Below are 22298 nucleotides of genomic sequence, written 5' to 3'. Positions count from 1 at the left end.
GTTTAAATTCTATTGTAGGCCTGTCTTAAATTTCAATCAAATTTTAAACACAAGTAAGAGGCTTCAAGTAAATTGTTAAAAAACAAGATTACTTTTACTTCGCAGAAATTAGAAGAAAGAACCGACGATTCCAGCAACGAAACTGAGAAATGGCTTCAAAGTAATGAAAGAGAACACGGTAATGAGTGGGAAGACATAACTGGTAATATTAAAGATAAAACCACACTTTCATACTGTAGCACAGGCATGGCAGACAGTTACCCTAGAGAGGAAGATCAGTCGGATACACAAATAGTTGACAATACGAAATCAGAACATGTGCACCCACCAACAAAACTTCATTCGGCTACTGAAACAAGTGAAGTTTTAACAGATTTAGAGATAATAAGCCCACAAATCGACAAAGTTGTTTTCAAAGATGAAAATAAGGAAAATGGTAATTATGAATTTGAAGAAATCGGTAAACTAACGGAGATATCAGGCTATGGTGATAAAACGTACTGGGACCACGTCTCATGCGATGGAGATCACACGACTTCTTTCTCTGAACGCGATTTGTTAAGAGCAACGATATTTCAAGTAAAAATCATTGAGAAGCAAATTGCTCATGTCCCTTTTTTTAATGGAAGGGGTCTCTATAAAATGCTGTGGGACCAGTCACCCATTGGTAATTACGTGAATGAATGCCTGGGATCTGTACAGACTGAAAAAGCACAGCCAGTTTGCAGACAAAGGTTGCCTATTTTGTAAATGTACTTCAATAACGAATACAAAACAGTTATGACATTTCTATTTATCATTCGACAATTTTTATTAATTGTGTAATTGAACAGGAATTGACACTTCTGCATCTTCATTTTTTTTTTTTTTTTTTTTTTTTTTGCTTAATCAGCTTTGCCTTTCAAAAGAACTCTCTAATAAAATTATAAAATAAACACGATGGCTTATTCTCACATTGTTGTCAATTTTCGATGTCTTGTCAAGAAATTTAAAGAAAAACAATGTCAAATTTGGAAATCAAACACAACGTTCTACTCAATATTTTTATTTTGCAGGCCATAATCTCTACAGAACTGGATAATGATTTTACTGTAAATATGTCAGTGTCCAGGAACTTTCATTCCTGTATACATCAGCAGTCCAAATTTTCCAAGATACACGTATTTGACAACTATATGTTGTTCTCATCATTACATCTCATCAATTTTTTCACAACATCCTGACAGTTTTATGTTTTGTCCCACTACTGTGCACATTCACTACTTGAACATCTAAGTTGTCACCAAACTTGTGAGGTCAAGCTCCATGCCTATTCTTATGGCAATCTAGAGATAGCCCACCAAAATGTTCAATAATTTCTATCTCTTCTAACAAACTTCCCTTATTCACATAAGGGACTCCACTGCAGTTGCTGTCATACTTGTGATTTCAGTTTAAATGTCTGTTTTTGAGGCAAAGGAATAACATGCCAGAATTTTTTAGTTATTTTATTGCCTTCTTTAACATGTTCATACAAAGGGCTGTGTGGGTAAGGAGACAGTTGTTCACTGGATGTTATCACATGTCCACTGTCTAAAGCATACAAGGTTCCATCTCTTCCCATTCCAACCTAAATTTAAATAAATAAATAAACAATACACTGGGTTACTGCATTGCATTCCGACATTCCTACTATTTAAATTGGATTATAAATACTGTAATACATTTATTTCAACAGCCATTCCTTGGATATGTGGATTGGACGTCTTCATAATATGAAAAATCTGTACAACAGGCACTGGAGTCAGATATGCTGAATGCAGAATGGCCGGACATTCTGACCAGCAGTAATGAAAAATTTGCCAGACTGAATGGATTTTTGTCAGACCGAAAATTGTTTGAGACAAATACTACCAGTGCGATTAGGTAGCTTACTTTGTTTGTGAATGTGATAGGTTTGAAATGGAAGGGAAAAACGCTTTGGGTTTAAAATAATTTTAATAGCGAGGTATGTCGAATGATGACTGTAAATTCAAAATTGTGGTTCTTAAAACTCTTGTCGGTCATTTGGACCGATCAAGTCCAATTTTTTACAGGTCCAGACAAATTTTCCCGGTCATGAACAATCGGACCGACAATTTCAGCATGTCTGTGGAATTCTGATAAAAAAGTCTATAACACAGATAAAAACGCATTTATCAAAGAGCTGTTTTAAGAAACTTTAAAGAATTGTCGAACTAAAGATAATGTCAGGTGATACATGTTAAAACTAATTAATGTATTTGTCTTTACTTACATTCTGACCAGGCCAAAACCTCAAGCCAAGTTGTGCAACCAAAATTTCCCCTTTATTTACCCACTCTCCTTCCATTTTCTTTGGTCCTCGATTCTTTTTCACTGTCTTTTTCTGTTTATTCCTTGTTGCCCCTGCAGCTTTATGAGAAGCATTCCTTGTACTTGTAACTGACATTAAGGGCCCTGTAATAATCATTTACATGTATGTTAGTGTCATAGTTGTACATTCTAAACAACTTATTCAATTTCAGACATTGTACTAATAATTTCCCATTCTATGTCATCTGCAATGTAATGCAGTATACCGAGCTAGATGTTCTTAGTAATGAGACAAACGAGGCCTCTGATGCACATAAAAGTTAGACAAAAGGTGCGCCTTGTCATCATTGAACACCTCATCTGTTGAGGTTAACTGTAAAAATGTCAGGGCATTCTTGAACCATGTTCATAATCTTGTGACATCACCGAGTATTTTGTAACCAGTGAAGCAATTGTGCAGCTTACCCCTAAAGGCACATTAATTTTTTATCCTACTGAAATGAAGACATGATCTGAAGTTTGATTATTTTGGTTCAAACGAATAACAAAAACTACTATAATAGACATTTCTAAAGTTGGTTGACATGTTATAAAGTCACTGCAGGGTCACAGTAAATAAATCTCAGCTCCTTTGGACCATTGTGTGGGGAGGTGTATGAGAGGCGGAGAGACCATTACAGGATTAAGCGGTCTTCTTTTCATGTAGGGTCAGATATATTTCATCCTTGGATCAGTTGATACTATTCTGAATGGCCCCTAAGAGGTGATTAAAGTCCTCTCAAATAGCACTTTGGACAAATAAAACGAAAAAAACGTGAACCTTTATCTTTTCCATCAAATTTTGTTTCAAAAAAGGAAAAAAACAAGGAGCCTTATTTTTTTAATATCACCACTGCCCAAATATTTGGACTTGCTTGAGGTAATTACCCAGCATGTAAGGCCAAAAACTTCTATAATACTGATTTACAGTACTTATTAATTGGAGTTTTACACTACTACACGTATGCCGAATACAAAACACTACATGTAGTCTAGCCCTGCTGCTCTAGTAGAACACGATAATCAATGACACGTGTTAACCATATCTAGAGAGCTACTGAACTATAGTATCCATTTTTACAAAATAATGGTAAGTTTGCAAAAACGACATACCAGTAAACGTATTAAATTTGTTGAGAACTCCTCCAGCCCACCTTAGCATGGAGGCTGACATCTTGAAAGTAGTTATACATGTATATTCTTGCACCAAAAAAATAGTTGTGGGCAATTTAGTTCTCTTTATTTGTCAGAAATTTACACAATAGATGTATTATCAATCTAAAATTGAAATAATGAAAAAAAATTATATTTTAATAAAGATTTTGGTTTTTTCATGTGTACATCCACTTTATCTAAAAAGACCGGAAGGTGTAGTAGCACTTACACATGTGAGTTCCACGGCTAGGCGGGCACCACGAATCTCAATGTGTACAGATGGTGAAAGCGCAAATGTTTGAAATGGATTATATTTAGCGCTACGGTTTAGATAAAAATCCATATCTTACTAAGAAAAAGACCTAAGCGGTTAAAATTATCCTGAAATGGGAGAGTAAGTGCTCTCTCTCTCTCTCTCTCTCTCTCTCTCTCTCTCTCTCTCTCTCTCTCTCTCTCTCTCTCTCTCTCTCTCTCTCTCTCTCTCTCTCTCTCTCGATGATGTCATATAGTCACATACAATGGTAATCCCTCAATTTGAGGTTTATTTGAGCTGCTGGTGTTTATGACACGCCTTATGGCAAAATAGGCCAATTTTGGATTTGCTATGTCTCTGCCACTGGGAGTCTAGTATATTGGCACTAACAGACGTGTACATAATATTCCTCGCCAACACTCTTGCTACCCTTATTTTATCACACTTAGCATTTTTGAAAGACTTTTGTGCCTTTGTAGAATACCACCAATTTCCTTCTCTACCTGTAGTGAAAAGTTGAATGGGGGAAATGTTACACCACTGGAACCAAGATAAGTTCTACACCTATTTATTTATTGTTTATAAATATTATACATCATTGTCTTCAAATTCCAGCTTCAAAGCCAGTGACGATGAAAGTAATGACAGTTTGCCAGATCTTGGTGTTCATTTTAGGAAGGAACGTGAAAAGATACCTCCATTACCAAATATGAATAGTATAGGAAGTTCCTCAGACACCAGTTATTCAAAGGGCATTCACATTATATCTAATGAATCAGATGAAAGTGTAACATGCATTTCCAGTGATGAGGATGATTTGAACATGTTAGAAAATAAGCCTTTGTCTTGGTCCCTGGAGAAGAGACTGAAAAACGATGTTAATACTAGTACCATAGAAGATAACTGTGATATTGACAGACAGTCTGAGACCTATAGTAACAAATTGCCTGTGAAAATGGCTACAAATTCTATAGAGCATGGAAGATTGAGTAATACGAGTACTTCATCACTCAATAGAAATGAACCTATGAAACATTTCACTGCATTTAATACATATAACACCAGTAAAGACTCTGAAGAGCTTCCTAGTTTATCTGCAAGGTTGAACTACAAGTCAGACACAACACATGCCATGTCAACTTCTGAGGTATCTTCACTGAATAATTCGCAAAGTTCTACTTGCACCTCCGGATCTGTGCAATCTTTTGTTGGTGAGCACAGTGAAGATAGCTTACAGTCACTAGATTCTGCCAGCTTGGGAAAAACAGATAAAGGTGAAGTCAAAATGAGGGCAATGGTAAGTCCTTTTAAACTGAAAAAGAGCTGTTTTATTTGCCAAAAAAAAAAAAAAGAAAATATTATTAGTACATGTTCTAAAGAAACTTTTAAAAGAAATTTGTTTCTTATGTTTTCATATTTGTGTAGAATTTGAATGAGTTGGGGTTATATTTAAATTATTTTTAGATCAAAAAAGCTGAGAGAGAAAAACAAAGAGAAGCAAAACAAAAAGAAAAAGATGCAATTAGGACCCAGAAAGAACAAGAAAAAGCAGAGAAGCTGAGACAAAAACAAAGAATACAGCAGCAACAACAAGAAGAAAGAAATAGAAGGAAAAATGTGATTGATGCCAGGAGAAATGCTCAACCAGGAAATTGTATGAAGGTCAGAATTATGTACATAGTACAACAATTAATTGTTACCATTAGAGCAAATGTAGATGTTGTCCCATTCCAATAACAAACTATAGTAATAACAAGCAAAATATATCCTTAGTAATGTTTTTTTCAATTCCATTCTCAACATTATTTTAGTTTTCTATAACCATCAATCATTTCACATGCAATTTATGCCAATTTGTTTAGTTTATCGTGGTGGTACTAGATCGCCAGGTTGTGGAATCTGCCAGTGGTGCATCCATTCTGAGTAACCTACAAACTGCCGATCTCCAGTACAGAGTGACCGATCAGCTTGTTACACATGCCATCACTTGGAAAAGACAATTAGGGGATGAGGTAGAAAGTAGAAAATCGTAAAGAGAGTAAAAAAACAGAGTTTTAATGGGTTAAGATGTTTTATCATTTCAATAGCTGTATATTTTGTAGTGTATATATTTTCCATACTACGGTACTAATATGTGTTAATATGATTGTCCATTTTTATTATCTATTTTAGTGTCAGTCACTTATTTAATAACTCTTCAATGATGCACGGGACTTGTGTCTTTGTACAGTTTCTGTGGCATAGTGAGTCAAAAATCAATCTTTATACATCTCTACCTAGAGCACTTGAAAAGTAAAAATTATTTTCCTAATATGTTTCAAATTCTCTTGAAAACTTTCTTTTTTTCCTGCTTTCAAGGAATTAGAAGAAGACCAGCTGGTGGTGCTGGTCCCAGTCCAGGAATTCGTTACCATGGTTGATGAATACAAGCAGGTATAAGACCCACTAAGAAGTTCTAGAACATTTTTAGGTTGACAGAGTTAAATATGATACATATGTTACTTACTTAGTTGTGTTCATACATATACAGTTATATAAAATATTTTCACAAAGAATTATTTCTCACTTAGTACCCACAGTGTATCAAAGAAAAAATAAATTTTTGATAATACTAAAAAATCAATTTTTAATTTCAAAACCAGAAATCATGTGAAGTAAAGCAGGGATGGGGTCTGTTTTCCAAGCTGACAGTTTTCCACCCAGGTTGATTGTCTTCCCAAGCCAATTTTGAATTTAAATAACTCATTTTGTATTTAAAATTACTTAAGAAGAATGCTCTTATGACTCGGAAATCTCACATGAACCTTTTGTTAATAATAATATTATTGATGAATTCTTTACAGGTTAGATCAGGGTTGTCTCATGCAGACATTTTGGCTGCACCAACATTACGGTCATATGGTCAGTCTGTCCTGGACATCTGTCCACATCATGCTGTCACTTTTATTATACAAGGCATGGAGAAATACTTCAGGTAGTGTGTCCCTTACAGAATATAATAAATGTATATAGTTTAGTAGGTCTCTTGCCTTTATTCAGACCCTTTTGTATTTTATTTATTTATTTATTTTTTAAGCTTGACACACCAAAGTAGCAGCTCTGTATTATCAATGAAATTATCATAAAAATGTATGAAGTTTCAATGCCACACTGTGATTCACATATTTTTAAGTCCTCAAAGGCATGCCTGTATTATGTTAACTAGTTTGTATTGGTTTTCATGTTATGTAAGCAAGGCTTTTTCAAAAGAAATAACTTTTCTGTCATTATTGTCAGTTAAAAACTCATTTCACTCAGGCAGCATTTCCCAGTTTAGTTTATCATTATAAGAAGAGTTGTTTGGTGCTGTTTTAATCCCAGACACAGAAATCGTGTTTGTGAAGTGCCATGTTAGGTTATCATTGTAAACAGGGATCAGAAAACAATGAAGAACAGAGCTCATCGGCAAGCTATGCTGGCCACAGACCCAGGACATGAACCGACTGCTGCCAAAAGACAAAAGAAATTGAATCTTGGTGCCAACATTAGCAGGGTTGATGTGGAGGAGGTACAGGATGTGCTTTGTTTTTGTACTTTGGTTCATATGATTGATATTGAGATAACTATACATATGCTGAATCATTTCATTTTTTGTTTTAAGACTATGGCATTGTTAATCAGATCATAATGATATTTCATAAAGAATGTTTTTTTTTCAGTAAAATTTCTTATTTATTCAATGGCCATAATTGTATCCAATTCACATTGAGAAAATTTGTAGGTGAAGATGCATGACAAAAACAATTGAGAGTATTATGTTTTTTGCTAGTTCTAGTTTTTGTGTATTTTCAGGCTGTTGTGGATCTTCAGCTTCACACAGGGATATATGTTAAGCTGGCTGAGACTCCTGATGAAGTGGCAACACACTTGAAATGTATAACCAAGGCTGTGGCAGAAGCTCCTTTCAAGTAAGAAACTTATTTGAAGACAGCTGGTAACTTTTTTCTTTTTTTTTCTTTTTGTTTTTGTAAGTGATGCCCTTGTTTTTTTCCAAGTGTTTTCATTCAGTATTACATTTTGTAGCTTTCATCGTTATTGACCCTTAATTCTTTCAAATGCTTTGAGAAATATATTTTAGACTTGATTCTCTCAGAGGGTTTTAGGCAGTGCCATACTTTCAGAATTTCATATTGTTGTTGCATCACAATTAACAGAGATATATGCTGGAGTTTACTAGCAGATAATTAATATTACAATTTGTACTGGTTATTCTAAATTTTTTTCTTTCAAAGTTGATTAACGTTTCATTTGGAATGAGTACTTACAGTAACATATATAGCCTTCATTTTTATTGAACACTTATTTAAAAGAATGTATTTGTCTATTTATTGGTACTCAAATCTTACATAACTTTGATATGTGTTCATGTTATCCAGAAGAGAAAGGTTACAGAACATCTTTGCCTTCCACACAGACATAGGAGGCACAGTGAAGGCAGATAAGGAAGGCAAAGGCTTGCTGAAGGCATGGAGACAGCAAATACAGCAGCTGAAAAATGTGGGACCGGACATGGCGGCTGCCATTGTGAATGCATATCCCTCACCTTGCATACTCATACAGGTGTGTAAGAAAAAAAAAAAAGTTTGTGACTGAGACTGTGTGTATGTGTGTGTGTGTGTGTGTGTGTGTGTGTGTGTGTGTGTGTGTGAAAATTAGAATGGATTTTGGTTGCTTTACCTCTGAAAAGTAACACATCTCTTCCAATTCCAAACTTCCTATGCAAATGCATTAATCTTCTAGACCTGTTTTGATTCATTTGCCCTGACCAAAGTTCTTTGCCATCATTAGTCAAAGCCTCTTTTCCTGATTGCATTTTTCTAGGGTTTTCTTTTTACAGCAGATCCTATTTAAATATTTGAAACATATATTTAACCTATAGAAACTGATCAAGTCCTAATCAGTTTTGCCTACTTTATCTCAACATATTTATGTAAGAACTTGCCTCAGAATCTAAAATAAAGATTCATCATATAATAATTGATGTCAACACAATCAGATTGTTTGATAAATTATGGAATTTTAAAAATCTTAGGGGTCACATGAATTCACAAAAATACTCACTTCATCATGATGTAAACACCCTTAAAAATGTGGCATTGACATAAGATTGAAAAGACAATATTTTAAGTTAGTTGTGATGTGAACACTCAGAAATTTGGTGTAAATTAGTCATGATGTGAACACACTGAAATTTGGTCAAAATTAGTCATGATGTGAACACACTCAGAAATTTAGTGTATGTTAGTCGAAGTGTGAGCATACTGCTGATATGGTTGAAATGGTACAATTTCATATTCATATGAGATATGAAATAAGGTAAACAAACCATTTATTTTCACACCTAGAAAATGAAAAATTTTGCTGAAGCTTTCCAGATAAACCATTGAGCAAAACAGAAAACAGTAGATGTAGATTGGTAAAAGACAGATTGCTACTATTGAAAGCTCGTTGTTTAAAGTTATTACTTCTTATTTATCATTTAAATTTTTTAAATTTTAGTCAGTACTCTGCACTGGTTACCCTGAAATTATTCTGACTTTTTTTTCTATTTCAGTAGATAATTTAGCTTGACAATGAGTAATGATAAAGACAGATTTCTTTCACTTTGTAAAAGAAACGGGACTGGATTTGCACGTCCAGTTTCCTATACATGTATATAATGTGTTTAATGATTTCTATAGAATTCTAGAGAATTTGATGAGTGGATGAATATTGAAAAGTTTTGATTTCACTAACACAGATTTCCTGTTACAGTGAATACATTGAGTTCAGCATAAGATGGAGCTGCTTAACCCTGCATGAAATCCTCCCTCTGTGTAATGGGTAATAATATACACTAGCCTGAAGTATAGCCATGTGTGCTATTCTACTGAGTTTGTTCCTGAATATATTTTGGTGAAAATAAAGTACTTAGGACTATAGATATCAATTAATCAAGACACAATGTTATCTGAAGATTATTGCAAATACTTATAAAAAACTAAAGAGAAGGAATTTATGAATAATACATCAGACATACACGCACAAAAGGTTACTGATGACTATTGATTATTCTGAGCTCGCTTTCAAGTGGTAGGACTATCATTTTGGGTTCCTTTTCCTGAGTGAGGTAGTCTTTTCATTGAGATGCTAACAAGAATTTATCATCTTGAGAAATGGCAACATTTGAGAAATTAATAGCACTTCCTTGTACAAGGATCTTGCTTGTTTTCTTGGAAAGTTTTTAAAAAGAAATGATGTAATACTGTCTGATTTCACTTGATTTTTTTTTGTTATGAAATAAAAATATATAAAGGGTTCTAAATCACTGCCCATCCTTTCTTTACACTAAAAAAAAAAAGGGATTCACCTCCTCTACTTGAGAGAAGAGCCAGTGTGCTATCCAGATGTAGAATGTGAGGTTTAGAGTAAAGTTAAATGGAAGATAATCTGTTTAAAGAAACCTGTTTAAAATGTTGTTTATACAATTTTGTCCATGAGAGCTTTATCTTTATGGTTTAAATTTTGCCCTCGTATATACCCGTACACCAAAAGGGTAATGGGTGGATGCCATGTTATTGTTTACACTAGTCACAAAATATTATGATAAAAATATTATACCTGGACAGGAAAATTTAATCATAAAAGACAGATTCTATCAATAACATGCTATATTGGGCACTGTATTCTGTATACTTGCTGTAAGGTGTGGGCAATATTTGATTTGATGGTTTGATTGTATAGACAGATTTCATTGGGAAAATAAACAGTTTCTGTTGATTCAACCCTATGTATTTCTCAACCTTTGGGATGAGGTGAGTTATGTTAGTATTAAACATGGGTAAAATTTGATTTCCTACTAAATTGAAAATATGTTATCTTGTGTTAAAGTATACTTAGCAGATGCCCCTTGCATCAAAAAGGTTAGGGAGATGATTTTTTTGTTTCTCCAACTGTTTTAGTTAATTGGCACACATCTTTTTCTGATACTGATGGGAGCTGAAAATTTGCTGCAGCAAATATCTGTTTTACCTTTTATGTATGGAATTAAGGTAGTTTTCAGATTTAAATGAAACTAAGCACTACATTGGGATTGTTGTATTCTTTTAGAACCTTTTTTTTCAAATATCACTAGATGAATATGTAGTGCCCTCCATTATTTATGGATCTATCTATGGTCTCTTGACAGAAGTAAAATAAAAATTAAGACATAGGCAATTCTATATAGATCAACCAAGCAAGCAAGTTTTACAGGGAATTTCATCAAATTTGTGTGACCCTCTCTTTGTGTCCCGTGAGTTAAGGTAAGGGAAATGCTTGCCTCCCATTAAGAATGGCTTCACTCCTCTTGGTCTCATCCTAAGGCAATTTTTTAAGATGTGAAAGAACATGAAGTGAACATTACCTCATCATTACCTTTATTTTGTGTTGTGAGATCTCATTTAGTGACTGAAGATTAATGTACCAAGAGTAAACTTTGTAATCTTTTCAATATTTTCACAAGCAAGGACAATAAAAAAAATATTTGAGAGACATTCATTTAGTAAATGTATTTTAAGGCAATTATGAAATAGCATAGCTCAGCTCCTTTTCTACTAACACATAAAAATTGACTAATTTTCACATATCTCATAATACAATGGGTCAGAGTTTAATATCAGTAGTGATAATGTGGTCCTGTGGGAGTACTTGAGATAAACCTATGGGAAATCAAGCACATAAAAATAGAAGTCTGTGTGCAGCTAGAGAAGGTGCTTGGTGACCTTGTGGTGACCTTGGTCATGCAAAAATTATTGCACCACACCTTGCCCTCTGGGGATGGAGGTAGCAAAGAAGAGGAAAAAAAGTCCTCTATCATTTTTTGCTTACACTAACGGAATATTGATGTAATGACATGATTGTTATGGCATTAGACGTGAATATCTGAGACTACAGGTTTAAATTGGTTCTTTGTTCTTTTGAGGGTTTGAAATATTTGGAATATAGTAATCACAAAATCATAAACAATGTCAGATTTAGTATTCCAAAATGCTCTTCATTTGGTTAACTAAATTTAATGGACATTTCCTATATGATCAGTAAAATGACAATCCTTCTGTCCTGTATTGTAACCTGAAAAATCGTTGACTTTTTTTGTCAGTAGAAAAGACACTCTCTGACCCAATCCATTTAGGAGAAAAATGCCACATGTTTTCCAGGGATGAGATTTTTTCTATATGCAGATTTTCGACTTTTTGAGTGGCTTTGTTGTTTACAACAGTAATGGGATTTTTCTATCGGCAAATTTCTGCCTTTTTTGGAACAAAAAAAGTCACTTCCCTGGCTTTCTTAATTAATAGTGTTAATTAATACATTGCTGGTAGACAAGTTAGATGCACGAGTTTATAATACTGAATTTCATAGAAATCCTTTGACAGACTACATTCTGTATAATTTTCTACTTATTAGATGTACGTATGGAGCCCTATTAGGTGACAGTTCCAAGAAATCGACAGACTTCAATATCGCTTTATTTTGGGTCACTTTCATACGTGTGCTTGAAAAGTCCCAGCTGAATTCACCTAACTGTACAGATATTAGATAGGCTGCTTGGGTCAGGATAATTACATATCTTAGTCTACTTCACACAGTTTCCATCCTTTTTAGCACAGCACTTCAAGTACAGTTATGTACCACAGAGTGAACTTACTTGTACAGGCAGTGTTTTTTTTTTTACTCGTGATCTTGTTCTTGTCATGTTAAATCTGTATTTTGTCCTTCCATGAATAGTGCATAGATTTTTGATTAAACACTGATTTGATGGTGATGTAATGCAGTAGGTGATGTTGACAAACTAATTAATTAGTGACTTTGTAATTGTGTCTGTTGGAAATTAGTGTGGAAGAAAAATCAGGTGTCCAATATTTCAGGAATTTAACAACCTGAACCTAACATATATGGTATTATTTTCTTATATAGTCCCATTAGAAATCTTCCAAGTTGATGGCAAGTAGCAGTTAGGGAGAATTACGTTATTACCTCCACCAAGGCAAAAGGTTATGTTGCCATTGGGGTTGGTTTGTCTGTGTTTCTTTTTTGTCTTTTCTTTTTGATAGTGGCCAAGTTATGTCAAAAACTTCTTCACAAAAGAAGTGATAACCATTGGGTCTCTTTATAGTGTGAAAGAATATTTATTGCTTCTTCTTTTCCTTCTTCACCTTTTTTTCCAGACATTTGTCCTTTTTCAGTACTCCATCTTAAGTTATTGTACAGCTCATCAATTGAAAAATTGATAATTTATAGTAATGGGTATTTTAGATAGTACCTTGAGCAAGTCAGTAGGAAGTAGAGGTATTTGTATTTTCAAAATTCCACTCAGAATTAATCTCATACTGGGATGAGGTGTTTATTCACTGTATTTGGAAATCAAGGGTTGGTAATAACGTTAGGGAATTATTGACTTGCTTTAATTCTGGGTAGTTTTTAAAAGTGCAGCAAAATAAGTGATTGCCAAATGGGAGTTGAATTGACAAGGCTTTACCATTAAGCAAGTATTTTTCAGTGAACCTAACCAAATCAACCGTCTGTTGATGATGTTCAAATTTCATTCAGGAAAAGGGAATTTTCATGATTTGCACAAATTGGATACTGACTTTCATTTTATGAACTTTAATCAGGATAAGTAGGGATACAAATCTTATCAGAAATTCAAGGCTAAAAAATGCACTTGTTTTGGGCCTTTTTTTAGAAGCATGGTTAAAGTTACTTTAGAGGTCCTTTGGAGGCAACCTTTGACAAATAGGATGATCAGATTAGATACATGAGAGGAAATGAGGAGATTCCAGTAATTCGTTTGTAGCTATGGGATTCCCAACACATTAAATTTTTCAGTGTAACAAGCCTGTTTTATCCAAAGTCTCATAATCATCAATGACGTTGCTATTGCCCTTAACCTCATCTTGTCTGTTTCTTTAAATATTCGGCCACCGAATTTGTTATATTGTGTGTGCTCAACTGTGTGTTCATGTTTGCCTCATATGATTGGAGTGGTCTTATATGTATGTGGGGGAGGGGGTGTCCAAAGGAAACTTCTATTAACTAAATTTTTTTAGTAATAGATTGTTACATCTGGCAGTGAAAAAATACATTTTGAATTTAAGGATTTATTCATAATGACTTCATGTTGAAAAAAGATCTCTTGGTGGGTTTTTTCTAATCCAGTAACAAGTTATCCATGTGCATGTACCGGTAGATGTAAATACTTTGAATGTAATAAACGAATGTGAAATGATAACTCACTGAGGCAGATGATAGGAATACACTCACTCTTTTTGATCTCCCCTGGCCCTCTCTCCCTCTCTCTGTCTCCCTCTCTGGACAGATTTATAGGATTGTTAAAAGCTTTCTTAACACCACTTTAATGTTTTATCTTGGGATTCCATTTGTTAAGTGTTTGCTTTTGTTTGGTATTTCACCACAAATGTGTTTAAATGAGAAAAAAAAACAACCTAATGATGAAAATCACTAAAACACCCAGCAACTCACCCATTTATAAGCATGGGCACAGGTACTCATGAAGGCACATGGATGCACTACATCCAGCCAGGAATTTTTTTTAAGCTAGTGGCTATAGAAGTCCATTTTGTTATTCAGAAGGTGTTGGTGAAGTTCTCCACTTCTCTTAATGGGACCAGTAAACAAGATTATTACCAGTGACAGATTGTAAGGCACTAAAAGCACCATGAGTTCACTGTTATTCCTACTGCCCCTTTCCTTTCAAAAAAAATTGGTTTTCACCAAGCTTTACTGTGATATCACTGTGCCTAGACTATAGAGAAGGCTTTGAAATTCTGCAATATTTGACAAGCAATTAAGAGGGCTGAGAGGTTAATTGTTTATGAAGGATGATCTGATTTCTATTGATTGTTTCATTAGGAAGTTTTTCTGGCATTAGTGAGCCCAGAAATTATCTGTTCTCAGAAGAGGGAGGAGGGGAGCCAATACTAAATGAATTGAGTCGTGCAGAATCTCTAAAATTGTGTTACTATGTGCAATGTTATGTTATGGAGGTTATTTTCAATGAATTGTGACATTGAACCTGTCTGCTGCAGTGTGGTACCATAATAAGCACAAGGTGCTGTGGTAACACTCAGACCTGTGTCTGCTGTGGTAACACTCACTTCTATGTCTGCTGTGGTAATACTCAAACCTGTGTCTGCTGTGGTAATACTCAAACCTGTGTCTGCTGTGGTAACACTCAAACCTGTGTCTGCTGTGGTAATACTCAAACCTGTGTCTGCTGTGGTAATACTCAAACCTGTGTCTGCTGTGGTAATACTCAAACCTGTGTCTGCTGTGGTAACACTCACTTCTATGTCTGCTGTGGTAATACTCAAACTTGTGTCTGCTGTGGTAACACTCACTTCTGTGTCTGCTGTGGTAATACTCAAACCTGTGTCTGCTGTGGTAACACTCACTTCTATGTCTGCTGTGGTAACACTCAAACCTGTGTCTGCTGTGGTAATACTCAAACCTGTGTCTGCTGTGGTAACACTCAAACCTGTGTCTGCTGTGGTAACACTCAGACCTGTGTCTGCTGTGGTAACACTCAAACCTGTGTCTGCTGTGGTAACACTCAGATCTGTATCTGCTGTGGTAATACTCAGTTCTGTATCTGCTGTGGTAACACTCAGTTCTGTATCTGCTGTGGTAACACTCAGTTCTGTATCTGCTGTGGTAATACTCAGGTCTGTGTCTGCTGTGGTAACACTCAGACCTGTGTCTGCTGTGGTAACACTCAGACCTGTGTCTGCTGTGGTAACACTCAGACCTGTGTCTGCTGTGGTAACACTCAGACCTGTGTCTGCTGTGGTAACACTCAGATCTGTGTCTGCAGTGGCACCACTCATCTGTGTGCTGCAGTGTCATACCATAATAAGTATGTGGTGCTGGGGAACCACTCATTTGTCTGCTTTGGTACCATTCATATTAGTGCCTGGTGTGGTACCACTCATGCACATTTGCTGTTATGGAGCAAGGGTTAAAGAAGCTTAATTTGTATGGATAGGCCTCTCAGGCCGCATTTAGACCAGTGGACTAACTAGTCCGCTGGTCAAATATGGCGACCCACTAAAAAACTTGCTGTCTAATCCACTAATAGACACTGAATAGATTCTCTGTGGGGAAGTATTCAAGTGGGTCAGCCATATTAGATCTTCGGGCTAATCAGTCCACTGTTCTGAATGTGGCCTTAGACAGTATTCACAACCAGTTGATCCCCAGACTAACTAGTCTGCAGATCAGATATGCTGGACTCACTTAAAAGTGTAGCCAAAATTTGATTGCTCTGCCCCTGCTGGGACGGTGCGAGGGAGGCGGGAATCCATTGTCAAGTACACGCCATATTTGATCCATGGACTAGTTAGGGCAATATTAATATTTGGTAAACCAATACGTATATACACAGTGGGTTCTTATCTTAGTGGACAACACATTATATTTACTTAATGACTGTTTAGTTGGGTAGTAGAATCTGTTGAAGGGTAAACCACCATCAATGCACATGGTGGTCATTTGGGGTTTCCTTGGTTTCTTGTACAAATTGATGGTATAGCAAACAGTTACTTTCATGACAGTTCATAATCCTTGTGTTTTATTTCATAATTGGTTATTAGTGGCTGCCAATAGAATGACAGTAGCATATAAACTTAAATCTACCATATTGATTCAGAGGAGTACTTTGCACCTGATGCACTATTTTTTTATTGCATCTGTCACAAAAAAAAAAAAAAAAAAAAAAAAAAAAAAAAAAACAGTCCAAACCCAGAATTGCTCTTTGGGCAATCAAGTAAAACAGTTGATCCAAAGGTTATGTTGCTTCCAACTGCACGTTAGGCAATATCTTGCTGGGCTTCTTAGAAAATGATCTTCGAAAGCTCGTCAATCTTAAACAAATTGCTCAAGTCTTTTAAAACAATGTTTTTGCTTCTACATCCCATAAAAGCACGACCTTGGGACTGCAGGACATATACTAGTACCTTGTAATGTTGCACCCCCACTGTGTCCATGTGGCAAGTTAACAATATTGTCACCCTTTGCCCCAAACTCCTTATTTACTGCCTTACATACATTCTTTTGGGTAATAGATAAATCTTCAATGTTCAATGACTAAATTAACGTTTACACACATGTCATCTTACAGTTGACATAATTGCGATTTGGGGGTAAAAACTGAAAAAAAAATCAGCTTCTCAAATTTCTCTTTAACTTGAGCACCTATGATCACTGTTTCAACACTGATTTAATGACACCATTTAGTACACCTTGCCAGCAATTTTCTTAAAAGTCTTAGTTCAGATTTTATTGTTGATGAAGCAAAATAATTCCTTTGTTTAATGTAATTAAGGGCTCATAACTCCATAACAAAAACATTTTTACCAAAATCATGGCACGGCCCATACACTCATGGTAAACTCTGCCAATTTTCTTGATAAAATCTTGTTCATGTATGAAGTTATGCCCCATACCAATTACTATCTCACCAAAGGTGTTAAATTGACGATTAAAGCTTCGAGTTGCCTGTGCTTATACATTGCAATGAGAAATATGAACGCCGATATTTTATAATTTTGAGGGTTTTTTTTATTCTTTTAAATCAGCAAAACATTCTCAAATGCATGTACTTCTTTTTGCAGGCATACAGATCATGCTCTTCTACTAAAGAAGCAGAACAGCTGTTGGAGAACATAACAGTAAGTAGCATCACATTTCATGTTTTATGCAATGCTCTTCCTGATGAATATATCACAAAATAACATTATTTTTATTGAAAGCAACAAAATATATTGGAGTATCAGACAAGTTACCATCATGGTAGGCTGTCTCAGTTCCAAAATCTGTTACAATATAAATCATGGATGTCCTGTACAGTAATGTTCTGTCAAATACATTAGTAAGAGGTTAAAGATTAGTGTTTTTTTTTTTTTTTTTGCTTTCCTCTCACATTCAGTTTTTTTAAACTTGTAATAATGTTTGTATGATTCTGAAAGTACTCCGTAATAGTCAAGTTTTTTTTTAAAGTTGCTCAGCTCTTTTGTATATTTGTACTTTTAACATGTTAAGTAGCAGTGTGTCTGTGAGAGAGAGAGTTAGTATGCGCCCTTTTTGTAATATTTTTTTTCTACTCAAATGATAAGCTTATATTATATGATAATCTGCTTATGCAATTATGATAAGCTTCCTATACTTATAAGCTTCTGTTTTATTAATGTATAAAGGCGTTAAGACAAATGTGTGGAGCGTGGTTTTAAAGAACCTTTTATTATTATGGTTAATCTCCTTTCTTTTATCGATTTGGTTTAAAAATTCTGTTCTGAAAACGGAATAAAAAAGATCATGTCTTCAAGGTGTCCTTTTATGTAATGCGTGTTTTGGCTGATTGTCAATTTACCCAAAAAAAGATTACCAATTTCATGAAATGGGGAATAAAGTGCATCTTGCATGTTTGACTGATACTAAAACTGTTGTCTGTAATTACCGACAAAGTGAATAGCTAAGTTAATGTACACGTGTACACAATCATTAAAAGTTAATTTGAAATAAATGTCCAGTTTTCATAAGACATCCTAACCGAGAATTCCTTGTTAAGTAAAGCATTACATGTTAGGTGGATCATAATGAGACAGTGTAATGAAACATTAAGTAACAGTTCAATGTGCAGTGGTCTGGTAGCTTTTCCATTATTTGGTGATCAGAATAGTGTGGTACATAACGTGACAATTTCCCAAATGGTACGTAACATCTTGGGGACCATTCAAATGTTGTGATAATGTTTTGCAGCAGTTGATGTTATTTGCATGTTGTGGAGGATATTGCTGCACTTGATCACAGTGGGGCCACAGTGTGTAATCAATCAATCAATTACATTTGACTGATTGCAATCAAGGTAGAGTTTACCAAAAAAAGGATCTGCACAGCAGTTATATTTAGGTCTTCTCAATGGGTTTTTCACCGTAGCTAGTGTAAATGAAAACGTTGATTACCCATTGTTTTGTGAAGATGATAGCATGAAACACATTGTGCGGCAGCTTTCCAAATGGATACTTTATACCTTTTACTGTAGAAGTCAACATCCCACGTCAAGGGAGTATGATTTCCCATGTGTGTCTTTGTTTGAAGGTTTTTTTATTTTTGCTTGGAAAGTGCACTTTGTCCATACCTTGCAACTATGAACTAACCTGTTTCTATCCTGAAGTTGGAAATTAAACTGAGAGAGTTTGCTAAGGGGCATTAATGAAAATATATTTAAGGCCTGAAAGGTAAACTGGTAAACTGTTTATTCCTATGTAAATATTTTTATGGAAAGTGAATAATTATATAATGATATTAAAGCTTGTATGATTAAATGTTTGTATGATTCTGAAAGTACTCCGTGCTGTAATACTGACAATGATTTATAGATAAGTATAAACTTTATATCTCAAAATGTAGTGATTCCCTTCTCTTCCTTTTTTTTTTTTTTTGAGAGATTAGATTAGATTAGATTCCTATATATGAATTTACTGTGATCCAATTATTGGTGTTAAATCCGTCAAAGACCACTAACCTGCCACTTTGCTGCAGACGTCATACAAAAATAAACACGGGAAAGGTTTTAGCAGTTTATGCTCAGTTTTGCTTATTATTTTGTTGTGGTATCTTTGCTCTCTAAATGTAATTAGAAGCAATGTTGTGAGCTGAAGGCCATCCATTGTCTGCATAATCTGTAAAGCAGTTCTTTGGATATTAGATTTTCATCACAGATTTTCAAGATCAGATTTTACAGCCAGTAACCAGCATTCCTGGTTCGTGTTACATGTAAGTTTGGTATTCATGGTGTGTCTTTCAGTAGGCGCTTGAAATTAACTACATTCTTCAATTTTTGAGGGTACACCCCTTACAGTGACACATTTTTTCACTGAAAGTACATTATTTAAAAAATTTAAGTCATATAATGTCTTGGTATTGTGGTGAGATATGGGGGAAAAAGAAACGAAAACATTTTGCCAGTGAGGATGGGTTGACAGTGACAAGCTAAAAGTTGTAGATGATAATGTACATTTTAGTTACAGAATCTCTTTTTGTAAACTTATTTCTTCTCCCTCATATTGTTTTCATACAAAAATGAACACTGATTAAAGAGACAACTGACATACCCCCCCCTCCCCCCCCCGTACTATCAAAGCTGAAAGTATAAATGATTAATAAGAAAAATAAAGCAAAGTTTTGAATATCGTAAAAATATTAATGAGTGATTTCTTGTGAAGAGGAAGTGTACAGGAACATTGGTGTGTCACATATTTGGGTGAAAATTGATACATTAAACAAATTAGATTACTATTAAAGGTTTTTGTTTTATGATATTATTTATTTTTATAGAATTATTGGCTAACCTATAAAGTCTTGCCTTACTAGAAGAATTTTTGATTCACAACAACGAGCATGACTTGAAATCTCAGACTTACTCTGAATTCTTTGTCTGTGAGATACTCTGATATGCTTTTTATTGAATATACAAAGATAGATTAATGAATAAATGGATAAGAATGTCCCACTACGGGTGTTTTATTAAAGACATCTGCAACTGTGATTTTTATGCCAGGACAATTCCTGTCATACTTAATCCCTTGATTTGCAATCCAATTGACACATTTGTTTCCTAATTAACCATATTCTGTCTCACCTTTGTGAAGACCTTGTGAGTTAAAGGAAGATTGATCATAATTTAACGATCATATTTTTTCATTTGTCACTTAGGTACGACGTGGGGCCGGCGTGTTGGAGACATCTAGACGAATAGGGAAGGAACTTTCTCGAAGGCTTTATCATATTGTCATGAACACAGACCCAGAATTTATCATCAAATGAAGCAGAATGATTTGTGAGGATTTCAAAGAAGGATTTCTTGTGGGACTTGAGAGATGAAACAAATGAGGTGCATGGTGAATCAGTTTCAGAATGGCAATTTCTCTTAGCATTGCTGTCAAGTGTTGCAGACACTATCAACAGTTTTTATACCTAGTGAAATTGTGTACCTGGTCAGTTCTACCAGATCAGTGATAATTTAGTTTTTGCAAATAATCATATCTAGATTTTGCATTTTTTCATATCTAGATTTTACATTTTGTCAGATTAATAAGATCAATAGTCTAAGCATGCAAGATTGCCATTTTTTTTTTTTTTTTCAACTGTTAAGATTATTGATTCGTGTTCAGCTGAAGGTGAAAAAATTCATAAAATGGAAAGTAATTCAGATTGTAATGGGTGTAACATATGGGTCAATATGCTGAGGTTTCAACCATGATGTACCTACTGTATACTTTTATATCTTGTCTTTGTGCCTGAGATTCCCTATTCTGACTAGGTTTGAATACATGCTGTAATTCATTCATTCATTCATCAGTGTTTTGTATATTAATGTTTGGCCCCTCAGGTTTATAATGCACTGTATTTTTTTATATACAAGCATATAATTATTGTCTAAATTATTGTATAAATTTTTTGTCGAAATTATTTGGCAGCTCACAGGGTGAAAATGGTATATACTATATGTATTTCTACAAATTAACATGATGCAAAAAAAGTTTCATTGGATTTCAGTGTGCTAGTTAAAAAGTTTTCATTTATGATAGATAGATATCAGTTGTGTCCAAGTCTGTCAGAGTGAACAGACAAAACATTCAACAGTTAAATCTTATATGTGGATTTATCATATATGAAAACTTATCAACTAAATTAAGATGATGTTGAAATAACTTTTAAAGTTAAACATCTGGGACTCTTTAATTTGTGCTGTTCACAAATTTATCTATTGATGATTAAATAAATAGATTTATATAATGTCATCCAAATCTCATCATTTGGCCTGACTTATTTTATTGTACAGAAAAGTGTTGTGTATCTATTGCATAGTATCTCGAAATGCCTGAGCATATTGCCCATTATTTTATTGAAGTGGGATGGGTGGGTGTGTGAGATTTGAAATGAGAAAAAGTGTTTGATGGCATCTTGGACCTGAGTGAACACTCACTATGGTTTGTAGAAAACACGGAATGATCAAGATGCTTTGAAATTCGATCTATGGTAATGAAAAGAAAAAGCAATTTTCATTTACTGAATAAAATCATGTTTCATGACATGGGCAGCTGTTCTGATGCAGTTGTACATTGTGCAAGTTTCATTACGTTATGTGGAATGATGCTAATAAACAAGATGTTTGCAGTCTGTGGTAATCATTTATGTCAAAAACGAACCCGGTACTCATTATTCCCGAAGATAATCTTTACATATATCTTGCACCCCATTTCCATAGATTTTTAGATCGATCTCACTAGAATACTGTCAGCTTGGCCGGCTTAAGCGTCTGTCCCGCCTACTAAAAGCTGTAAAGGGGTAATTAACTATGGTGCCCGCTCGGCTGACTGCAATTTAGCGTGAACCCCCAGGGAGTTAGGTCGATTTAAATCTTAATCTTTAGATCGATCTAACTCTCTGGGAAAGCACC

At 34.7% G+C, this 22298-nt stretch overlaps 2 protein-coding genes across 4 annotated transcripts; one reads left to right on the top strand and one right to left on the bottom strand.

Annotated features, from left to right (window-relative positions):
* Positions 1 to 1029: 1029 nt before the first annotated feature.
* On the bottom strand, positions 1030 to 3760 carry LOC106179113 (uncharacterized). Of its 2 annotated transcripts, none has more exons than XM_087004580.1 (3): positions 3737 to 3760; positions 2276 to 2457; positions 1030 to 1609 (listed from the first exon to the last, which is right to left on the bottom strand). In XM_087004580.1, exons 1-3 carry the CDS (start codon positions 3738 to 3740, stop codon positions 1415 to 1417), a joined length of 381 nt encoding a protein of 126 aa, XP_086860706.1. In that variant the 5' UTR covers positions 3741 to 3760; the 3' UTR covers positions 1030 to 1414. The 2 variants fall into 2 exon arrangements, with proteins under 2 accessions (XP_086860706.1, XP_013418094.1); XM_013562640.3 differs by lacking the exon at positions 3737 to 3760 and adding an exon at positions 3466 to 3539.
* On the top strand, positions 3741 to 22013 carry LOC106179103 (structure-specific endonuclease subunit EME1). Of its 2 annotated transcripts, none has more exons than XM_087004577.1 (11): positions 3741 to 3901; positions 4376 to 5057; positions 5225 to 5422; positions 5623 to 5772; positions 6119 to 6193; positions 6604 to 6734; positions 7172 to 7307; positions 7592 to 7707; positions 8176 to 8359; positions 17452 to 17508; positions 20552 to 22013. In XM_087004577.1, exons 1-11 carry the CDS (start codon positions 3894 to 3896, stop codon positions 20660 to 20662), a joined length of 1848 nt encoding a protein of 615 aa, XP_086860703.1. In that variant the 5' UTR covers positions 3741 to 3893; the 3' UTR covers positions 20663 to 22013. The 2 variants fall into 2 exon arrangements, with proteins under 2 accessions (XP_086860703.1, XP_086860704.1); XM_087004578.1 differs by having other exon boundaries at positions 3749 to 3901; positions 4436 to 5057.
* The last annotated feature ends 285 nt before the right edge of the window (positions 22014 to 22298 follow it).

This window comes from Lingula anatina, chromosome 2 (genome assembly GCF_051362555.1).
Source record: "Lingula anatina isolate TDL-2025a chromosome 2, LinAna3.0, whole genome shotgun sequence".
Classification (NCBI taxonomy): Eukaryota; Metazoa; Brachiopoda; class Lingulata; order Lingulida; family Lingulidae; genus Lingula; species Lingula anatina.
Note: the sequence above shows the minus strand (reverse complement) of the source record. Positions and strands in the feature narration are given on the sequence as shown.

Bases quoted from the DNA above. Each gene is read 5' to 3' on its own strand.
- LOC106179113 (XM_013562640.3), bottom strand. From the start codon at position 3,526: ATGTCAGCCTCCATGCTAAGGTGGGCTGGAGGAGTTCTCAACAAATTT. The intron at 2,458-3,465 runs GTATGTCGTTTT...TGATTATTACAG, and splicing joins CAAATTTAATACGTTTACTG to GGCCCTTAATGTCAGTTACA. The intron at 1,610-2,275 runs GTAAGTAAAGAC...ATTTAAATTTAG, and splicing joins GGTTTTGGCCTGGTCAGAAT to GTTGGAATGGGAAGAGATGG.
- LOC106179103 (XM_087004577.1), top strand. The intron at 5,423-5,622 runs GTCAGAATTATG...CAATTTGTTTAG, and splicing joins AACCAGGAAATTGTATGAAG to TTTATCGTGGTGGTACTAGA. The intron at 8,360-17,451 runs GTGTGTAAGAAA...TTCTTTTTGCAG, and splicing joins CACCTTGCATACTCATACAG to GCATACAGATCATGCTCTTC.